Source organism: Acanthaster planci, linkage group LG16, assembly GCF_054643075.1.
Source record: "Acanthaster planci isolate LZ-2023a linkage group LG16, COTS_SCS, whole genome shotgun sequence".
Classification (NCBI taxonomy): Eukaryota; Metazoa; Echinodermata; class Asteroidea; order Valvatida; family Acanthasteridae; genus Acanthaster; species Acanthaster planci.
Genome location: NC_141792.1, coordinates 8,061,770 through 8,080,094, shown reverse-complemented (window position 1 = coordinate 8,080,094; position 18,325 = coordinate 8,061,770). Strand labels below are relative to the sequence as shown.

Genomic DNA, 18,325 nt, shown 5'->3' with positions numbered 1-18,325 from the left:
GCAACGCCAAAAAAAACTTGATGGCTAGTCTACTGGTGGCAGCCTGCATATCAATCCCCATGATTCTAGCTCTCGGCCGAATACAGTCATCCTCTGGAGTTGAGATGAGTTGGCATCGTGAAATGACAACTCCTGCCGTAGGGAAATCAGTTAGGGGGGAGGGAATGATCCCTCTCGGAACTGTGGCGTAGTGTGAGAAAGGTCACGAGACGAGAGCGCCGCCATTCAGCAAATCTCGGTCATCAATAGCATGGATCATCGGCTGTATGACACATTCAAACCTTTTAGCAGTGTATCTCGCTCTCTCAAAACCTGTCGGTGACATGAGGCGGCACCGGACGGGCCTCGAGCAACAAGCGCCGTCTGCTCTGTGTTGACGTTTGAAAGCGAGTCTGGAGACTTCAGGGTTAGACCATGGACAAGTTGCGGCCCAAGCCAGCGCGGGTGAAGCTGCCGGAGCGGCCGGCAACGTTTGCCGAGTTCGGCCTGGACATGAAGCCGTATTTTACCCTCTACAAGGACCACGACCGCCCCGCGACCTTCGCGCACTTCGGAGTCGACGTTGAACGGGAGCGACCGCTTGTAGATACGGTTGTTGGCCCGGTAAGTACGCTGCAAACCTTCTATCTGAAACCAGAAGGGAACTTGAATGTTATTAGGCATGTATCCATCCCAGCTAACTGAGAATTCCCTCCGCGGTTTTGCCGTAAAAGGTCAAACTGACATTGAATTAATTTCCGTTAAGCGGGTGTCAGGGTGGCCAAAATATTTACATCGCACGATGGGACATCCGTTGATCTTTATATACTTATGTGGAATTTAACGTTACATTCTGGGGGATTGTTTGGCAACCAATTTTTGCTCCACATGAATCCGCTATTATAACACCCCCTCCCATTTGCAAAAACAGCATTGTTCGAACTGACCTTGCGTCTTGTCGACATCAGTCACCGTTGTCGACTTCTGACACCAGCATTAACCCTTCCATATGTGCTTCTGCCCCTGGAAGGGCCGCGGTTTAGCACACCCCCCCCCCATGACAGCCAGGTCCCGGGCTTTCCTCGATAGACTGGCCATCACAGGTGACGGGGTGACGTCACCATAAAGAACAACCCACTCTCACAGCGCTACAGCGTTTAGGGAGCGCTAAAGTGCCGCGCCATTTAGTCATTAATTTCCGGCGAATTAAGGCAGTCAGGGGGCTTTGAAAACTGGAAAGGGGAGCAAACCAAAACGCCACAAAGAATGACTTGCATGCACTTTACTGAGACAGGTGAAATTGCCAGCTGACAGTACACTAATAGTGGCATGATATCAAACATATTTGTCGTCAGATCTTGGCAGTCTTTTTATAAGGTAGCACCGATGAGTTAGTGGAGCCCGGGTCTGTCTGAGTTTCTTGATCGTCATGTCAGCCCGAGGAATTAAAACTGAAAGTTAATACTAAACGTACAACCATAACTAAGGACTACAAAAAAGTTGAAATTGTGATGGAGTTGAAGTTAGGAGAACTACGTTAGAAGTAGGGGGGCTAACAGACCTGAGTCCACATGGTGTGCTAATTGGGATTCCGGAACCGACGTCGCACGGGTGCATGGGGTGGGGGTGAGGACAAAAGGCAACCACCGCTCCAATTCAAGTACAATTGGTTACGTTAAATTTGGAATCGCCGCAGATTTATTGTCATCACCTTGACATTATCATCTCGTGATTGAGCTGACATGAACAGAGCATGCTCTTTAAAGGAAACTAATTTGATTTTCGCGAGGTCCCAATTTGCGCTAGACATCCATTGTGTGTATATAATCGGCAAATCTGTAGCTTTTGATATACCAGCAGACATTATGTTACGCTGGAGAGGGAGTACCCAAAGAAGTGATCTGGCCAAAGAAATTTTGATCTCTGCAGTTCGAGGGTCGCCCTCAGTGACGTATCCAGTGGGGGCAGGGAAACTTGCCCCCTGACGGATTTTTTTTTATAAATAATACTTCATTGGTGAGCAGGAAAGAAAGTAATCAGTATACTTATTTATAAAATATTAGCACCAAAACCCTTATAAAACATCACCACGAAATAAAATCAAAGATGTCGGGACCAGTGAGTGAGGCTTTGGATACTTTTCTCTCATGTTAAATTAGCCTCAATCCACATTCGCTTTTCAAGTTGCCCCCCTGACATCAAAAGCTAGATACGCTGCTGGTCTCCTCGTTCTATCCATTGGACATCACACAATCGCCGTGTGCATTCAAAACATATCTTCAACCCGAGAATTTATAATCCAAGTAGCGTTTACCCTTGCAGAATCAGCACACCACAATTGCTGGAGAAGACGGGGAGTTATTGGGTTACGGTTACTGAATCCAAGCAAGGAAATTGATTTAGAAAGTGGAGAGGCATGGGGGGGGCAAAACTGTTTCCCCCGAGGCCGCCCACTCATCAGGTATAGGTGTAATATCTTGGAGCGGTAACATTTAGGGCAGTAATTAGGGTACGGAAAATTGAAAGTTCCCTTTCTGGGGCGCAGCAGTTGAGGGCTAATTGCGGAGTAATACGTGGGTTGTTGTCCGGCCTCCCAAATCTGGATGCGATTGGGCCTCGTGAAAAATGTGTATTTCGGGTCTGACAAACTGTTCGTTTTGCATTTAGGTTTTCAAAACACATTTCATGAAAAAGACAATCAAAAAGAACTTCAAAATCACCACAGAAACCACAGTTCATGCATAGTGTTTTATGTCATCAACTTGACATGTGGAACTAATACGGCGTTGCCCCCATGGGAACCACATTTCACCGTCAGCCATGTTGTTGGTATGCTCAGTTACAGCCAATTGTGAGTAACGTGCCTTTAAACGTCGACAGTTCTCCTCACGTAGGTAGTATAAGATTGGCTTTTTGAGTCAGAATAGCATTTCCGGATACCGGGTATGAATCATTTTATGATCATCATATCTTATGCTAAGTGTTGTAACAGTCACTTCGGAAGACTTCGGGCTGAGGCGAGGGCTGGGACCTATGTTAATAGTTTATTCTTTTCAATTTCTCAATCCCGTCGCTCTAACAGGGACCTGGAACGGGCTGATGTTCTGAGATTGCATGACGTAATTTCTTCGAGCTCACATTGGATAGAATTGCCCTGGTTGGAACCATAATAACAGGTCAACCCTTCCGTGTGCGCATGAAACGTGCCCATTGACTGCATATGAACGTCCTTCCTACAATGCTGTGTCAGTCTGTAGCTGTGACCCATATCACAAAATTCTGCGGAGCGTCATTCTGCCCTTCCTTTATAGGCCCCGTACAAGGACGGTGGAGACGAGTAATACACAACGTGCATGCACGTTGTCCCAGCACGAACAAGGAAAGTTCCAAATTTAACCGAAAAAAAGTAGCGGTTACATGTCAGTAAAATGTCAAGTGAGACATTTGCGAGGGATAAGTAAGGGTATCGAGTGAAGAATAGTTTTTCGAAGGCATTCATCTCTGCTGTGGGTGGAAAAGACTGTTAAAAGGGTCAAGAAAAGGATGCACGTTTTGACGTTGTCAAACTTCTTTGCCCAAATTGCTCAGAGATCAAATAAATGCTATGAATTTTGAACCGTCTAACCCCACTTCACTTAAAAGAAACAGTCATGCGGTAGATACTGAGCCCAACGTGTTTTCATGCAAATTACTATAATGCTTTACAACAATACAAACAAGATGTAAACACTGTTTTCTTTGGTACAGTGAGAAGGACGAGGTAGGTTTACACTTCTTTGAGAGTGCTTCCTCACCGCATGCAAGAGGGCGCTGTTTTATATTGTAATATGTGGCACTCCTTGTTAGAAGCCTGTAAGAACAGTACATGTTTATAAAACCGATCCTTCAAAAGTAACATGGGCAAATAATACTATTATCCATCAAGGATTTTTTGCATGAAACCAAATATAAAGTGGAACTTGTTTCAAGACAAAGTAGAGAAGACTATAGTGACATGAAAAGACGAGTGTGAGAGACATCACGCTTTGGCTCAAGAATTATAAAAATCGTCATCAGCATAAAGTCCAAAATGATTAAATTTTTCTCTTTCACCAGACTTCCTCGGAAGTGGTGGAAAGTCACCGTAACTTGTAAAGAGGGCCTACTGTCATGCATTCGAGTCATAAAAAGTTTACCAACGTTAAACCCCATCCAGCAAACCGTGACCCAAAAACCATATTCATGGAGCTACGGGGCGGAAGATATTATTAAACCGCAAAATAGACATTGGGATGCTGGTGATATAGACGTGTACATCGCATGATGATGCTGGAATGTAATGTTCATTCTGTGTGTAAGTATGCTATGTGTTCATCAAATGTGTGCGTGTGCAAAGACCACCCCTGTTAACTTTTCATGCATTAAACTAAGGTATCGTATTGACATGATGTTGGTGGAGAAACACATATCAAAAGCCTTACTCACGTCCCCAAATCCTAGCTTTTATTTCGTGGTGTTCTTTTCTTAGGGCTTTGGCGCTAATATTCAATAAATAAATATTATATAAAAATTTTGATAAATAAGTATTGAAATGAAAATGAACGTGAAAAATTACGTCAGGGTGGCAAGTTGTCCCCTCAACTGCTGGATACGCCAATGTTGTACTTATGAACTAATCTCATTTTAACCACTTTCCGGTGCTTGCCATGTTCAGTACCGCAAGTGGTTCAACATCAACAGGCGGGAGAAAGTCTTCCTCGTCACGGGGACCGTCAGCTTGCTGGTCACGCTGGGCCTGACCATAGACCGGCTGGTTGCGTCCGATAAAGCTACCCCCTACTTCACCTTCGCTTTACTTCTCGTCGTGAACATAGGTAAATGACCTCCTGGTGTCTTTGCCAGTATCGTTGTCCTTGTTTGTGCCATCATCATTGGGTTCAAGGGCTTTGTAGCTATCTTAAATGTCACCCATTGCCATCATTTTCCTAATCTCAACAAGAGGGGCAAATTATCACCACCCTCAACACCAACGTAGCCCCGTCACGCCACTACCTTTATCATCACTTTCCCTATCTCTCCCCCACCTCTCAGTCTTCTGCTTGTTCTACATGTTCCACACCATCCTCCTGGAGTAGATTCACTGTCATCTCTTTCACCCTCTTTCCCCTACCTCCCAGTGTTCTGTTTGTTGTACATGTTCCACGCCATCCTCCTGGAGTAGATCCACTGTCATCCCTTTCACTCTCTTTCCCCTGCCTCCTAGTTTTCTGCTTGTTCTACATGTTCCACGCCATCCTCCTGGAGTAGATCCACTGTCATCCCTTTCACTCTCTTCCCCCTGCCTCCTAGTTTTCTGCTTGTTCTACATGTTCCACGCCATCCTCCTGGAGTAGATCCACTGTCATCCCTTTCACTCTCTTTCCCCTGCCTCCTAGTTTTCTGCTTGTTCTACATGTTCCACGCCATCCTCCTGGAGTAGATCCACTGTCATCCCTTTCACTCTCTTTCCCCTGCCTCCTAGTTTTCTGCTTGTTCTACATGTTCCACGCCATCCTCCTGGAGTAGATCCACTGTCATCCCTTTCACTCTCTTTCCCCTGCCTCCTAGTTTTCTGCTTGTTCTACATGTTCCACGCCATCCTCCTGGAGCACCCCCACGAACTGTTCGTCTTCGCCTTCAGCATCGCGGCGCTCTTCATCTACTGCATCGCGAACTTTGTCGAGACGCTGGAGGATGGTCTCGATATCGTCAAACTGGTGAGTAAAAAACACACCAGGTCTATTCGGTTTCCTTTAATATGAAGGCTGCCAAACCAGAGCAGGACCGGGGAAATATCATCCGGGATTTTAGGAGACGAACAACGGTACCTTTAACAGTCAGTCGCAAATAAAGCTTGAGCGAAACAGAAATTGTCTTCACAAACGTTTAGATTGTCACGTAACCAACAACAACCATATGGCAGTATTTTCTTCATAAGCGTGTAGTGACAAACCAATCACCACCTGTAGAGTATCACGGACGATGTTTAAGTAAATCATAGGCTTGATGCATCTTTGCTGTGAATGTGACATCAAAGGCATTTTTAACCAGATTTTTATTCTGAGCTTTTTTTTCAAAAGGTTCGACTAATCGTCATGTGTGTATTTGGCACATTTAACATGGTCTATGGAATGTACCTGGGAACGATGTATCACAGACAGCGCAATTTGATCTTCAGAACGGTGGGAGCCAACATTAATCTCCAAGGTAAAACAAACATTTCCCCTGGACTTTTCCTCTGCCTCTAATTCTCAATCCCGATATTATGAATGCTAATTTCTACAGCTTTTATACGTTCTTTTCAGCTCTGTGTGGCAACATGTATCTGTTCTCGGACCTTCTGAAATTCAACATACAGCTCGAGGTAAGACTTCTCTCTCTCAGCAAAGAATTGCAGCTTCCGATGCACTGTTCCTTGTGAAACCAAAAGTCCAATCGTGAGTGGTCAGGGTTGTGAGTAACCTTGACAAAACGAAGCACCGTGTTTGCGGCATTGCGTTGGTTTTACCTCATTGCTCTTCCATACATCTTCATGTTTATGCAGAAGGGAAATGCCATTGCGTTACTTTGCCTAGTTTGATGGGGCTCCGTGTATATGCAAAATAGAAGTCATCGCCGACCTCCAATGTCTAATGACTTCAGCTAAGTCTGCAAACAAATGTCATCGCCGATATCCAATGTCTAGTGACTGCAGCTAAGTCTGCAAACAAATGTCATCGCCGATATCCAATGTCTAGTGACTGCAGCTAGGTCTACAAACAAATATCATCGCTGATATCCAATTTCTAGTGACTGCAGCTAGGTCTTTAAACAAATATCATCGCTGATATCCAATTTCTAGTGACTGCAGCTAGGTCTTTAAACAAATATCATCGCTGATATCCAATTTCTAGTGACTGCAGCTAGGTCTACAAACAAAAGTCATTGCCCATACAGTGACTCGAGCGAGGTCCACAGGCCTTCGTCAGCTGCAGACCCGTCGAGAACATGCTGATAATAAGAACGCATCAGTAGCTCTGGGCCCGTTTCGGACTTGGCAGTAAGTTTGTACTCATCCATAACTCCTGCTTCTCTCAACTTTTGTTTTAGACCAGCATGGTCATTCTCGTCCTGGACGACGGTATCTACCTGAACACCAACATGGAGAAGATCGTGCTGGGGCTCGGACTGCCAGTCACGCTCATATGGAATATCCTAGGTTTCCTGGCCGTGAGTTTGCTAAGATATACCATGTTCCGTCCGGACTCCTTTCTTCGGTCTTTTCTTGCCTGTTGAAAACCTGTCGCCACATACCGTCACTGTTTTGCGCATGTTAACATACTAATGAAAGAATACGCGCGTGCTGTCGTGCGAGTAGGCGGAACACTGTGGAAGCCTATAATTGACATCTGTAGAGAATTTAAAGAAAAAATCATAACGCCTCTTTCTATAGACATACCGTGAATTTTTGCCATCAGAATTCGGAAGAGACCACTTTGAAATATTTGAATTTACTTCCACTGTGATTTACCATGGCTCAACTGCAATAGAGAATCATCGGTATATTTGATGGATATGTGACTGTGTGCTGACGTTAATTTTCTCTTTCCCTCAGATAAGATACGAGAATAAACTCTTAGTGGGTTTGTTCCTACTGACGTGCTGGGTTCTTCCTGTTTACACGACCTACAAGTTTGTTGATGTAAGTGTATAATGAACAAACTGCTACCTGAAGTATACAGTTGATTTAAACCGGAGAAAATCATTTCTTTTAAAACCCTTTTTTTTCTAAACATCGCATTATGTTTAGAAATCACTAGTTGCTGAGTATGTGTTACTATACTTTGAGGTTTCGGTAGTAATCATTGCTCTGGAAGAAAAAAAAATGTTATCTCTCCATGACTTGTTTGAAATTCAACACCCAAGGTTGGATCCGTGAAGTTTCCTGGGGGTAGTACTTGTACCCCTTTGGATCCATGCTTGTCAGCCCGTATACAGACTCCAGAAAGACAAACCAAATACAAAGTTTGTGGATAGTTTTGGTTTGTTTTGTATATGTCATTGGCTCTAGAAATATGGGTAATAAGTCGCCAGATTCAGGTTAGGAGTTTTTGATATGGCTGGATTGGGTACATCAAAAGCTACATTTTGATATATAAATGATCCCTGGAGTGCGGTGCGTTCTGGAGATATACAGACATTTGTATATCCACATTTTCGGATTTAATAAAAAAACACTTTTTGAGAAAAAGCTCAGAAAGTGTAGCACTTGGAAACACAATGCTATGCAGGATTTCCTACTGAATGATCAATTTTTCATCTTTATTCATCAGTATCCATGTTTGTGGTCACACATTCTGAAAACATTATAGAAGCTATGAAAGGAAAAAACAAAATCACGTTTTTGAAGAGATTTTGCCCTCTCCAAATAGAACAGCTCATAACATGTTTTGTTATTGTGTATCTTATTACCCTTTTTTGCAGAGCAGGTCACATAAACTGTTGAACATTTCAGTATTCATATTATAGATTGTACAAAATAAAGTAAAAATCATGCCGCGCAGACTTAATGTCTGCTTTGTCGCAGGTTTCCTTCCTGTGGAAGACCTGGACCGAACACTCGCAGAAGGTGCTGCCGTCCTGCATCCTGGTGTGCGGGATCCTCGGCATCCTGGTACGCGTCTTCCTCGTTGTCGTGGTGGTCCACTTGTCTCAGAACTTCGGGCACGGGCTCGGGGGGAAAGGTAGGCAGCTAGGGTCTTGTTGGGTTCCAGTGCTGCCACGCGGGAAATCTGAGCTTGTGTTAATCAGTCGCTGAAAATCTGCATACAAATCAATATCAGGCTACCCGTTTTCACCCAAATAAAGCCTTAGTCTGCATGCGTTTCCTGTTTCGCCATATTCCCCTCCACCCCAGAATTTTTGTGACCCCATAAATTCAGGCTTTTCCTGAAGAAGCAATGAGCTCAGGGACAGAAATTTCAAGATAGTTCGAGTTCAGCAGGCCTGTATTTGGTGTCGATGCCGAAAATACAAGGCCTGACACGAAGACAAAGGCCGAGATTCGAAAAAAAACTCTGCAACTAATGATTCAACAAGCCATCTGCTTTCAATAATAACTGAAATTTCCTCTAGCTTAGCGAAGGATTTTTATGGTTAAAGGCGTCATGAACTGTTCCTACACATTCCTCTCCGCAGTGTTCGGGGCCAAGAAGCTCAGCCGGCCCGGGCTTAGACTCCGGGGACTGGAGCGGCGGCCTATGAGCTGGCCGAGAGCCCGGGCCTTTCCCAACAAGCGCTGGACTCTGTCGTGGTACAAGCACCAACGGGAGAAGCACCGGCGGGCTAACCGGTCGGCGACGCTAACTGGGCTGAGTTGAGACATGCAGGAGACTCGGAACTTTCAAGATGTCCCCACCCCATTAGGAATTCGTCCAAGCCAACGGTGTCAATAGATTGATGAAAGTGCTCACAGTTTTTCACTTGACAGTCTAGAGGGCGCTAAATAGCTGCTACTCTAACTGCTTTCTGATGAAAGAGGTTACGGTACGAATTAATAAGTTAGCGAGTTGTTCACAGACTTTCAGTAATATTTTATACTTCTTGACATTTGCTTCCATGTGGGTTGTCCTTTGATCTTCCAGGTATACGGTTTGGTAATGATATTTTCATAACTTTTTTCTAGCTTAGCCCCTGAAACATTCACTTTAATCCCAGGGTGGATGGGCAAAAGTGACAGATCTAAGAGCTGATTTAGCGTTCCGTAGTTTTCGTTGAGAATGTCACAGGTAGGTTAGCACAAACTATCGGAAACAAGACCAGAGCGCCTCAACAAATTGGTTAACGGTTGACCGTAGTTGACCAACTTTGATCGAATGCAAGTTGGTTGGCGATGTTTTGAGTAATCTGGTCGACTTCTCGGGACCAGCCTATGCCCACGTTTGCGGCCAGTATCCTTGCATTTCGCGGTGTACAGACCGAGAGTTAAGTGGTGACGTTTGAACGTACCTCAACTGAACCCTTTTGCTCTTTTGGACACCAACGCGCTGGCGCAAGAGACGTCACCAATCGACCGATAGTTCAACCTTTTGACAACATCGATTGAAAAGCATTATCCATTTGGAACTTTGGAAAGTATTTACATCAGACATAACGTTAGTGAGGGGGAGAGTTCGTGATAAGGATTAATAGTCGAGCAAATATTAATCACTAATATGGTTTATATATGCAACACACAACGAGTATAGACAGTGATCACATTCTGCTTTAGAATTCGAAACTCCTGTCACCAAAATTGTTTTAATTTTTTTTTTTTAAATGTGTACATAAATATTTCATTCTCACTCTTTAAATAAAAAACATCGGCAGAAAGAATCGCTTTGTTTATAAGTTTTTTTCTTAAATGCTACCATAGAGTATTAATTTGACTACAAAATGTATATATAAAACGCTGTTAAATTAAACAAATCTTGATTGAAAACGGCACACCATCATTACTGAAGTCAGAAATGATCTAGATAATTTAAATGAAATATATGTAAAAAAAATTGCATTTCATAAAAAATCATAATTAAACTTGAATGATATGTAAAAGTTTTGTGTCAAATATTGCTCCTATAATAATGCACAGGACATTTCCAAGTCGATTGCGACATGGGAGTATGTATCGTAACATGAGCGATGTTATAAGTACATGTACTTGACTATAATGACGTTAATCAGACAGTATGACGTTTGTGACCTGACTATTGATTCTTACATGAGTCCATAATGGGCTCCAGTCGATGATGATTAATACCACTGGTAGATATTCAAGACAGCGTCATTCTTGGTGCCGTCCCCGGGGCTTCGGTAGTTGGCCTGGGCCAGGAAGATCTCCCCGTCCCGCTGAAAGACGCTCCAGTCGTGCGTCTCGCGACCGTCCAGGGACCAGTAAGGCACGAACATGCTGCCCTCCAAGATGTAGACGATGTTGCGGACGGAGTAGTCGCTCTCGCCCGAGACGGAGTACTGGGTCCTGTCGGCGCCCGCGATCAGGAAGACGCGACCGTTGGCCTGTGCACGAGAGAAGGGATGAGGCTCGTGGTTGAGAGCGTAAGGATTTGCCTGGGGGGCAATTGTAACTGCCGTAGTATACAGATATTAAAGCACAGTTGACTGTGTTGCTCAATAATAACAGGTTACAGGGAATATGTGCATAAATTATGTCCCCTTGCTTGTAACTGGTTCTAAGCTGACTTTCGGTCTGTACTTTGTTAGCGTGAGTTTTCTGCTTTGCAGCTTAGAGGAATTGAATACCGCCCTCAATCTCGCGGTTCGTGTTTGTTCCCCTCATTGCATCTTTACGTAAGACTGGCTTTAAATATCTCAGAAAGGGAGTTAATCGTAAGCAAAATGATGTACGAACAACGCGATCAAATTATGCAAAGTCTGTGTTGTACGCAGGCACATTAGCGATGCCTCAGTTCGTGGGCTCTGAAGAATGTGCACGATTATTGATCCTGTGTAATGCATGGCCCTACTGAGATAAGGGGTAGAATTACTAAAACAACTTTATTTAAATAATCATTTAAACAATTTAGAATAAACAAAATCCTTCGGCTTGGAGCAGAAATTTCGTTTACATACCTATATATGTTCTAATAATTATTAACATGGGAATTTTAATACTTGGACTTTTTGCAAGGATTAAGACTCAATTAAACCCCAAAGTGAAACGCCGCTCCGAAGCAGCCTGAACGTAAGACAGATTTCAAAATTGTTAATCGTTTGCGACACTCTTTATGAGGTCAATACCTTGAATAATTCCAAATCCATCACGCACTGGTCGTTGGGGATTCTTTGGTGCGTCTCCAGCTCTTCCGTCTCACCGTTCCACACATACAGCACCAGGTCCCGGTCGCAGCTGGAGCCGTCCGTGTACTGGGCCAGCACAACGTAGTCCGCCCCCTGGTGGTGGAAGTGAGCGGCGGCGATGGTGGACGTGGCATCCGGGATCGTCTGGATCTTCGACCAAGACGGCTCTGCGTTTGGAAACGGTATAATTTGTCCAAAATAACTGTTGACTGTCAGAGCGGATGTTCTTACATTAAACAGTGAATTAAGATTTGCATAATTAATAGAACATTCAGTACAGTTAAACTCCAAGCGTTTCCCCTTCATAATTTTTTTTAAATCAAACTCATTTTAGTCCTTTGCAATTTGAGTGTGTTACGGTACAAGGTTGCCATAAAACCACACGCATTCGGTCACATAATGGCCAACAGAAAGGACGCGTCCAAACAGTGAAAAATTGCTGAATTGAATCGTCAGCCGAAGATCACTGAAAAGTGAACGCCAGTGACATTCTTGTGAATTCTGATGTGAAACTTCGATACAATGTCTTGCTCAAGGACACACGGTGCTCAGCAGCAACGTTAGTGTGGCTTTAGCTCTGGAACCAAACACAGAAGCCCAGTCAACATTAGAAAAGTAATCTAAGTAACTACATAGTGGGAGCATATTTATTAGGCGTAGTCAGACTCATTAGTTGCGTTTTAAGAGCAGGGTTTCTCCAGAATTTTAACATTCCTAGCTTAACATTCTTATGGGTCTCGCTGGTACACACGATTAGGCCCTATGTCGTATGTTTAATGAATGAAAAACTGGGTAAGCCATTTTGACACAGAAAGTATCTTTTTATCTCGAAGTGGTTGTGCAAATTTGGATCCGGATGGCTTGCCAATTTGGAACGTTTTGCTAAGTAGGAGCAGGGCTTATTTGTGAGGCCATGCATGTATCGGCCACTAAACGACCTGCCAAATGGGATGGGGGGCATCACCTCCAAGTCAAAAACATTGGGGGCAGCGCCCCCCCCCCCGTTGCCCCACCCTTCCCACTTTAGCTGCCACTGATTAGGACCCAGGAGACATTGGAGCGTGGGATTTCAATGCACGAAGCAATGGGACGTGGACCACCCACCGGTGAGATACACGGAGTTCCGGTAGGAAGCGCCGCAGTACTGGCCGCTGTTGCCCGCGCATGTCTGGCTGCACTCGCCGTCGCTGCGTGCTCCGTAAACGTCGTAACCGTCGTCGCCGCAGAAGCACTTGGTCCGGTCCTGCAGGCCGGCGTACGGGTAGCCGCGCAGCCGGCAGTAGGTCACGCAGGTCTCGATGTCCAGGTTGTCTGAGGAGAACTGGACCTCCATTGCACGGACGTTGTCGTCGAGGAAGCAGCCCATGTATATGACTGGGATGAGAAAGATATTATAAGGGGAAATGTGAGGCGCACTGACTTGCATAAATCTTTCTCAATGGAAAGCAGTTACCGTTTAAAATTCTGAACTATTTGGGCGCAGTAATATATCACGTGTAGTAACCTATCCAGTAGGATCCAGGTCCCCAAAAATAATATCACAGGGAAATGATGAAGTCAATCTAGGCGAATTTTCATTAGTTCATTAAAATTAAGGCCACACTGCAAGTTGGTCTAAACTTAATGAAACCAATACATGGATGTACTGTTGTTGAAACAGAACTTTAAAAATGTCGGCACGATCTTGATTTCCAAACAACCTGTTATACTCAGCACTCACAGCTCGCGTCGGATCGTTTCCAGAGCTCAGCCTGAGCACTGTGTCCTGCGCTGTCTCCATACTCAAATGGTACAACCAAGTAGACCACCCCCGCGACGTCGAATAGAACGGGCGTCCCGGCCCCCAGCGTCGCCACATTCTGAACGAAGTAAAACTGGTTGTACTGGCTGTACCACTTGTAGATGGGGGAGTCCACATCGTAAGAGCCGCTCTGGGAGTTCGAGATGAACATGTAGCGTTGCCCGGTAGTTGCCGTAAGAAATGCGCCTCCCCAGGCCCCCTCAGTAGTCACTGTTTGATGGGCTTGGAAAGTGCCTGTTTGGGGATAGACCGGTTCGATATTTCGGCATAAACCGAATGGAGTTTATTTCGGTCTCACCAAGTGTATCACAAGTTCACGGGGCTGTGGATCACAACCTTAAATCAATGAAGAGCATTTGGGGGGTGCACGGTGATGTACTCCCCTTGACTATAGTCACTGACTTGGGGTGTACTTGTATGAGTACTTACGATTAACTCAACCCCAAAAGTGGCCAAGACGGACTGCGTGTGCAAATCTCCATTTCGTTAAAATTTGAAAAGGAGCAAATAACTTGTATTTTACCTCAGTAAATATTGGTGCCTCTAATGCAAATAGTTATACGAAACAGTCAGAGACAATAAACTGCCTCAGCTTGCTGATGCTGTCTTGAGTGTACTGCTTCTTACAGCGCAGCACAAAAAAAAAACCAGCGAGGTTTCAACATTGTTCCCCTCGTCTACGTAGAAAGCCCCCCCCCCAGACTTTCATTCAATCATCGGATGAACTCACCGTTGACGTAAGCATACACAACCGAGTCTGTCGTCAGTGTGTCATCAAACTCTCTGTTGTTAGCGGCGAAGAGGAGCTGCTGGTCCCCAACAGCCATTGGCGTGATGCGCTGGGTCACGCCCAGCCCTTCCAGGTAGTGGTCGTACTCATATTGGCCGGTCGTCTCGTTAAACTTGAACACGCGGGAGGTGGCCTCGATATCGGTGCCATTGACGTCATCGCTCTTGCTGTGTGTCAAACGAAAAGACTGTGAGGAAGACGCTGCAGGCTGCTTGGAGACCCGACCTAACTGTGATTCAATAGTAGGGGAATGGGGCAACGTAAGGAGCATGGATACACGACCTCGTGTACATTATCCGCCCTGAGCTGAAGTACATCCTCGCCGGCTAAAGAAAGAGAGATGGCACTAAGTTTTCCAACCACAAATTCTAGATTAAATCGATGCGCGTACTCAACGTGTTCCGCATCAAACGCCCATAAACTTGCGCACCTATACGGTGCGTGAGTACAAGAGGACTGCCAATAGACCATATTCGCGGCGTCCCCAATTTCAGTCGTATTCCCCAACGTAGTGTATTTATTTGAAAACGTTAAATTCAAAGAACCCGACTGTATTCTACAAGTTTATTCCAACCCCCAAAATCACCTGGTACCATCCCATTACGGGTTTCAAATTTATACTGCACATTCAGGAATACGACTGGAATTGGGGACGCCGCGAACACGGTCTATTTCATTTCAAAACACGCCCTCTTTTGTTCCTGCTCGGAGCGGATTGCTGTCATAACAACACTGAGGTCAGAAAACGCGCAACTAGACTATGAAAAGGCTTGCGGGTATACCATTGTGAAATCGGTCTCTTCTGTAAGAGTGGTGGTTCCATGAAGAGCTTGGTGTAAACTCAACGTTTCACCCAGGATGCCCTGGTCGTCCTCAGGAGTTCCATCTTACTTAACACGCGCAACATTCCCCCTGCGTCTTTTGCAACAATGTGTTTGCATGGTGCCTGTATCATTTCCAACAGTCCAAAAATTACCACGTAAGCACGAGGCAGCTCCCTGTACATGCATAAAAAACTTGAATTGTTTCTACTTGACGGTAACAATTTCTGTAATAGGTTTTTGTAAATAAAGGTACTTACTATCCGCCGATGATGAGAAAATGTTCGTTACTGAAGCTGAAGCCGGCACATCCGCGTGATGGGGCGCCCTCTATGGTTTGCACAAGAACTGGTTCGTCTTCTCTAGCTATCAAGGGAAACGGACAAAAATGTCAGCATCAATGAATAATTTGTAGAGGAAAAATTTGCCAGAGGAGCACACTTCTAGCCAGTTATAATCGGGTAGTTGAGGGGTTTTTTTTTTTGCTTTTAACAGCCATGAATGTCACAGAAATCACTAATCAGTTGAGAACGGTTGCGCTTCACAAACTAAAAGTTCTAAAAATGTGCAACAGATCAAACTTACCGAACTGGCAGGCGTCCCCACGGAAGTTCTCGGGGCATGCGCAGTAGTAACCTTGTTTGGAGCAGTCTGATTTACACGAGCCGCCATTTTGGCAACCGTTCTTGTAATCTGTCAAGCAGCCGCTGAAATATTCCTGGAGCAATCGTTTATTTCAAGTTCATTTTTAGTATTTTGTCCAAAACAGTTTATCTTCATTCAACTTTATTGACTGGTAATGATCGCATACAACAGGTAGGACTACGTGTTAAAAGCTGCAGTAATTTCGCCTGTTGTTTGCCTTCATACTGTCATTCTTTGGGAGAGTTTTAGATTAGAGGGGCATTTTTATCACAGAGTTTGTAGAGTATAGTTTACAAAGTATCTACATGCAGTGACAAAAATTATGTGTCCCGCTTGTTTCTCTGTTTTGGGGCAGCAAGCTATTGTTTTTAAACTCTTCATTTCTGTGCTGCAAAGAAGCCAGAGGTTCCTGAATTAATCAGGACAAATAATTCCATTCACTGTCAATAGCTCCACGAACTTTATCGACTATCACAGAGGCACAATTGGGACGAAACACTCCAGTAGTCTGGAACACTATGATGGACGTATTGTACTTACAATTCTGTTGATGTCTTTGTCCAAGCTCTCGTAGTACAACATGCCCGTTGCTGAGTGCTTGAACTCCGGGCCGGTGCTGCTATCGTACGGATGAAGAGAGCACGTCTCCTTAGTGTACTGGAAGGAATAAAAGGTCGCATAAAGTCTGTCAGTCCCGATCCGAACCCCTGGGGCTATTTTCATAAAGTATGTTAAGAAGTTCCTTTCCTGATTGTAAGCTATGGTGCCTCACGTGCTTCTCAATTACATTTCGTTTTCTGTCAAAAAAACCGCGGTGTTTCCAGTACTGCACCCTTTTAATTATAGCTATCTGTAAAGCTGACAACAATTACGAGATAGTCCCCATCTTACTGTAAACGACCGGCACTCCACGTTACGTCGGCACCGACGAGCGCAATGCGACACCGTTTCGTTGGCCACATCCTCGCCGTCGTCCACGGTGATGGCCATGCTGAGGTCCGGCGTGCCGAAGAACTCGACGGCCACCGAGGCAGCCCTCTCGTCGCATAAGAGTCGGCCGTGGGACGGAGCAAAGATAGAGCAGAGAAGGAGAAGAGCGATGGACTGAGGGACCGGGGAGGTATTGGGATGGTGTTGGGTAGCCATCGTAGTCTGTGCACCTGAAAAAAAATGTACGTGCATGAAAAATTTGCCACATGAAACACTTCGATCAAGGTGCGTTCAGGGCATTGTTTAGTCACGGGTTACTGTATGCGGAGGCTGGAGACCGATTTCATCAAAGCAGCAGTGCCGTGAAATTTCTGGAATTTTTTTAGCAGAGTTTTGCTACTCTCTAAAAGCGGGTACTCTCTCCCGCAAACCATTTCTTTAACGTCTAACAAGAGGTCAAGATCGCATGAAATAGTTCTAAACAAAAATAATTCCATAATGATGGTCCACTTTTACTCAGACTTCGCTGATGTATACAAACAACGATTATCTTTTTCAACTAAAGCAAGGTACACATCACCACTATCGCCTTCAATGAACTTAGCTTTTCCCCCTTCATCCCGGACATTAGCTCCTTTGTAAAGCGCTCTAAAGCCACTTACCACCTTATTTCATAATCGAAACAGCTGCAGGTTGTTGTACACGAAAAAATATATTAATGAAAACTAGTGAAACTTACCGTTTAGGAAAAACCGCAACTTCGTCGTTTTAACAGTGCCGTGGTCTGCTGCATAGCCTGTCCTGCTATACTCGTCCATTATTCATGAAGGTTGGTGTCTTTGCTTAGTTATTCCAGTATGCAGAGGTAGCCTTTTCTTCAGCAAACAATGGTTCTCTTGAAAAGAGTCGCCCGTAGCGAAGGAGAGGTCCAGGCTTTAGGCAACTATTGATTTTTGTAAACAACTCTATCTGCTCGGAGAGATCGATCAACAGCTCTATTTTAGAATCTTATTACGGCTCATAAAATAACTGAAAAAAAATCCACTTCTCTCAAGTGTTAGCTCACAGTCAACACAAGAGCATTTTGGCCAAAAACGCTTGATCCGTGCACCTTTTTTGCCTACACGTGCTCGTGAAGATAAATAAATTCGTAAGTGCGCAATGTCTGTCGTTTGAGTTGTAGCCATGTTGTTTCCATTACTGTTTGAGTAGCATAGCGCCCTCAACGAACCAGCGTGGTTTTCCAAAGCCACATGCCCAAAATGAGGCACCTGCGAATGAAGTCAGGTCGTTCGGGAATAGCTATATACGAGCACACGAGTTCTGCCCTGTCATCGCGGCCATACTCCGGCTTTTCTCTCGAATGACCTCTCCAGTTTGAAATATCGAATGGCATTACTAACTGGCAGGCCTACGTGGGGCGTTCAATTAATTAGAATAACGTATCATGTAGGTGCTGGTATCCCTCTAGTAGCCCCTTCACCGTTGGAGTGACTGTATTCCTTC

General features: G+C 44.7%; 2 protein-coding genes across 3 annotated transcripts; one reads left to right on the top strand and one right to left on the bottom strand.

Moving 5' to 3' along the window:
- Positions 1 to 70: 70 nt before the first annotated feature.
- LOC110986588 (uncharacterized) lies at positions 71 to 10,350 on the top strand. 2 transcript variants are annotated; one of them, XM_022248563.2, is made up of 9 exons: positions 71 to 603; positions 4,673 to 4,832; positions 5,566 to 5,714; positions 6,078 to 6,204; positions 6,303 to 6,361; positions 7,087 to 7,206; positions 7,592 to 7,678; positions 8,564 to 8,720; positions 9,175 to 10,350. In XM_022248563.2, exons 1-9 carry the CDS (start codon positions 415 to 417, stop codon positions 9,354 to 9,356), a joined length of 1,230 nt encoding a protein of 409 aa, XP_022104255.1. In that variant the 5' UTR covers positions 71 to 414; the 3' UTR covers positions 9,357 to 10,350. The 2 variants fall into 2 exon arrangements, with proteins under 2 accessions (XP_022104255.1, XP_087003396.1); XM_087147270.1 differs by lacking the exon at positions 71 to 603 and adding an exon at positions 3,081 to 4,312.
- Positions 10,161 to 17,778, bottom strand: LOC110986543 (uncharacterized). The gene is made up of 10 exons (XM_022248484.2): positions 17,559 to 17,778; positions 16,781 to 17,049; positions 16,430 to 16,546; positions 15,830 to 15,962; positions 15,505 to 15,610; positions 14,364 to 14,590; positions 13,553 to 13,867; positions 12,937 to 13,206; positions 11,773 to 11,999; positions 10,161 to 11,031 (listed from the first exon to the last, which is right to left on the bottom strand). The coding sequence occupies exons 1-10, from the start codon at positions 17,635 to 17,637 to the stop codon at positions 10,768 to 10,770; spliced, it is 2,007 nt and encodes a 668-aa protein (XP_022104176.2). The 5' UTR covers positions 17,638 to 17,778; the 3' UTR covers positions 10,161 to 10,767.
- Between the last annotated feature and the right edge of the window lie 547 nt (positions 17,779 to 18,325).